Below are 3043 nucleotides of genomic sequence, written 5' to 3'. Positions count from 1 at the left end.
TATTTATGATAAATGATAAATTTCACCTTCAAGTTTCTTGCGTTCTCTTGAATTTTAAGTAGTTGCTGCGTAAAGATGTATTTACAATTGAACAAATAATTTAATGAAATACATGATTCAGGACAAAATATCTAAAAATATGTAAAAAATAACAAATATTTCAGAAAATATGTGATTTACAACAAAATATGTTACAATATGTAAAAAAGGCCAAATATTTAAAAATATGTGAAATAAAAATGGCTTCTATTGGCAAGAAATGTCTTGAAACATCGTTAGTTAGTAAGGAATCGAAGATATCATGGTCAGGTAAAATTATGTGAAAACATAAAAATCCAATCCCTAATGATAAGCAGTACAAAACTGTAATACATAAGGTATGGACTTGTTTTATTAATTAACTATTATGATATTTCGTCTCTTCCTCAGAACAAGCGAATACATTCCCTAATTTAATACATAAAGTTTTTTTTTTATTAAAAATTCAACCCCTTGAGTTCGTATATCATTTCATTTACTATTACTTATCTGGCAACTTTAGTAAGTGACTGTGCCAACTTTAGGTTTAACATTAAGTTAATTAATCTTCGTGTTCTCGCTTTCCTCATACTAATTTATATTTTATAATACCTTTTGTAAAACAGAACTTAAAATGTGAATCGATCTTTAATATTCCTATTGCTAAATTATAGAGGTGTACTGTTTTAACTGTTCAGGACATGCTGGAGTCAAATTCTGTCAATGTGGAATTCTAGTCCCATTTTAAAAATATATATTTTTTTTTTAATTTTAAGTTTTGTTGCTCACTATTAATAAGGTTCATTGTTGAAAATAATAATTTAAAAAAATGATGTTTATCACAACACAATGCTCTATATATTATATCTTTTAAAAAAAGCATTTTGGATTCAGTATACTAAACAAGAAAAAAAAGTTGAATTAAAAGTGGTTTTTTTTAATGATTGAATTCTACTCATTTCCAAACATAAAAATTCGATTTTTGCTGTCAAGTTAATTTTTTTTTTATTTTGATCAATAACGAAGACACATATATTTGTTTCGGCTGTGTGCAAATAATGTTTAGCTTTTTTTATCCACTTTTTCCTGGAGCTTTATTTATTTATTCTCTATAACAAATGATGAAGAGATTTAAGGAGCACACTTCAGGTAGTTGTCATCAAAAACATTAAAACCGTTTTGTTGGTACAATGTATATACAATAGACAATTATGCATACATTACCGGTATTAGTAGATCGGTTCAAATTCCTGCAAAACAAAAAGAAAATCCACAAAATCGGTTAGTCCGTTCAAAAATAATATCTGATATTAACATATTTATTTATTTAAAAGCACTGGGATTGTGATTCTGAAACACTATTTTTCTGCTATCTTTTGAAATGAACGAGATATAAGTAAATTAAATCTCTAATCGGTCATCATTAAGAAACGAAATGGCAGATAATGACAATGACTTTGGTAGCAAATCTAAAAAAAAAAAATCAGCCTTTTTTTCGAATTTTGGATTCTTTATATTTTGAAACGTTAAAGTTAAAATTTTTATGGGGGGACAAATTTGTTATTTATGGTTGATTTCAAATGTTCATTACTGGGCATAAAGAACGTAAATCCATTCAACTTCGGATTTCTTTTAGACAACTATTTTTTTTTTTTATTTGATAACAAAGTCACAGACTACCCCACAATGATCCTCGGAATTCGATATTACTGTTCGCCATTTTGTTTCAAAAGCATTATATATCTCGGATATTTATTGGCACATATCTCTGGTATTACACTGCTTTCCAAATATTTTCAGCTTGATTAGACTATGTTTAGCAAGTTGGCTTATTTACTTGGATATTATTTTATATTAATTATTTTACAGCAAACAAATGGTGTTCCTAATTAAAGTAAGGATAAAACTAAAATATACGTTGGGAAATACGGTTTACGATTTGTTTACCGAATTTCCTGTTTTACCACTAGTTATGATTCTTAAAATATATATTACATCTATTTGGGTTTTTTTGTCTATATATTTCCCAATTGGATGGCAGATGTTATTCCAAACACCGAAGACTCCGTAAGCTGCAGAACAGCGTTTAACAACCTGGAATTAAAGCAAGTCACGTTTATTTAAGTGAGATAGTTGAAATTATATCATATTAAATAATATTACTGTGAAGGTACTAGTTAATAATTATTTTATATCGAGATATGAGATTTTTTTTCTCTAAAAAAGTCTACATGAGGCTCTGTTTGCAGGTTTTTTTCTTTGTGTCTTGATTTTTCGCTTGAAATAAATTTCTGCCATTTTAAATGCAACATCCTTATAGTTTCGTTATTTTCGTAGCTGTTAAGTCAGGAAACGAGCTCAAAATAATATTATAATTGTGAAATATGAATTTCAGTCAAAATTTGGTTCTATTCTTTTTTTTTTCTACAGTTTTTTTTAATCTCTCCAGTCATTCCAAATTGAGTTAATGCTAGAGAAGTGTGTTTTCTAGTCTCAAATTTTTGTTCTACCTACGCCATTTTTTCGTAGTCTTTCACAATTTTCAAGGTTTTGTGCACACATCCACACCTAGAAATTGAGAGCCCAACATATAAAGTTGTATTTGTTAAATGTTTTTATCACCCTTCTTTTTTGGGTGTTTTTTTATTCTTTGTATGCATGCAGCTTTGCTTTTCATAAACATTGATTAAAAAATGTATTCCTTAACAGGTTACCTGATGAAATTTGGTATGATTCGATTGAATTCCAGTCATGGAAATTTTCATACAGACATTTAATATCCAAACATAATTTGAATAAATCTCTTGCGAAAATCAACATGAGGAGGCCCCTCACCTCTGGATTCTTTTTTACTAGTAGGACCATAACGTAGAAGAGCCCAAGAGGAGAAATAAGACAGTTATCTCACCCCAATTTTTTATTTCTTTAATGAAAACTATGTATAATTAATAGTCAAAATTGATGAGTGCCAAGTATAGGTAGGGGGAATAAAAAATGGCGGCTGTTTCAAAGCGATAAAAAAAAA

General features: G+C 28.4%; 1 protein-coding gene across 4 annotated transcripts in view; it reads right to left on the bottom strand.

Annotated features, from left to right (window-relative positions):
* LOC106679853 (very long chain fatty acid elongase AAEL008004) overlaps positions 1–3043 on the bottom strand; it is a 12472-nt gene that overhangs the window by 2507 nt on the left and 6922 nt on the right. For 3 of the 4 annotated variants that reach the window (XM_014419225.2, XM_014419226.3, XM_014419224.2), the window contains exon 3: positions 2014–2112. In XM_014419225.2, the coding sequence (XP_014274711.1) occupies positions 2014–2112 (99 nt within the window). Of the gene's footprint in view, positions 1–1242; positions 1262–2013; positions 2113–3043 lie in introns of those variants that run through there. The other variant, XR_010844839.1, reaches the window with a different exon arrangement.

This window comes from Halyomorpha halys, unplaced genomic scaffold (genome assembly GCF_000696795.3).
Source record: "Halyomorpha halys isolate HHAL.00 unplaced genomic scaffold, Hhal_1.1 Scaffold223.1, whole genome shotgun sequence".
Lineage (NCBI taxonomy): Eukaryota > Metazoa > Arthropoda > Insecta > Hemiptera > Pentatomidae > Halyomorpha > Halyomorpha halys.
This window is presented reverse-complemented; position numbering and strand designations above follow the sequence as displayed.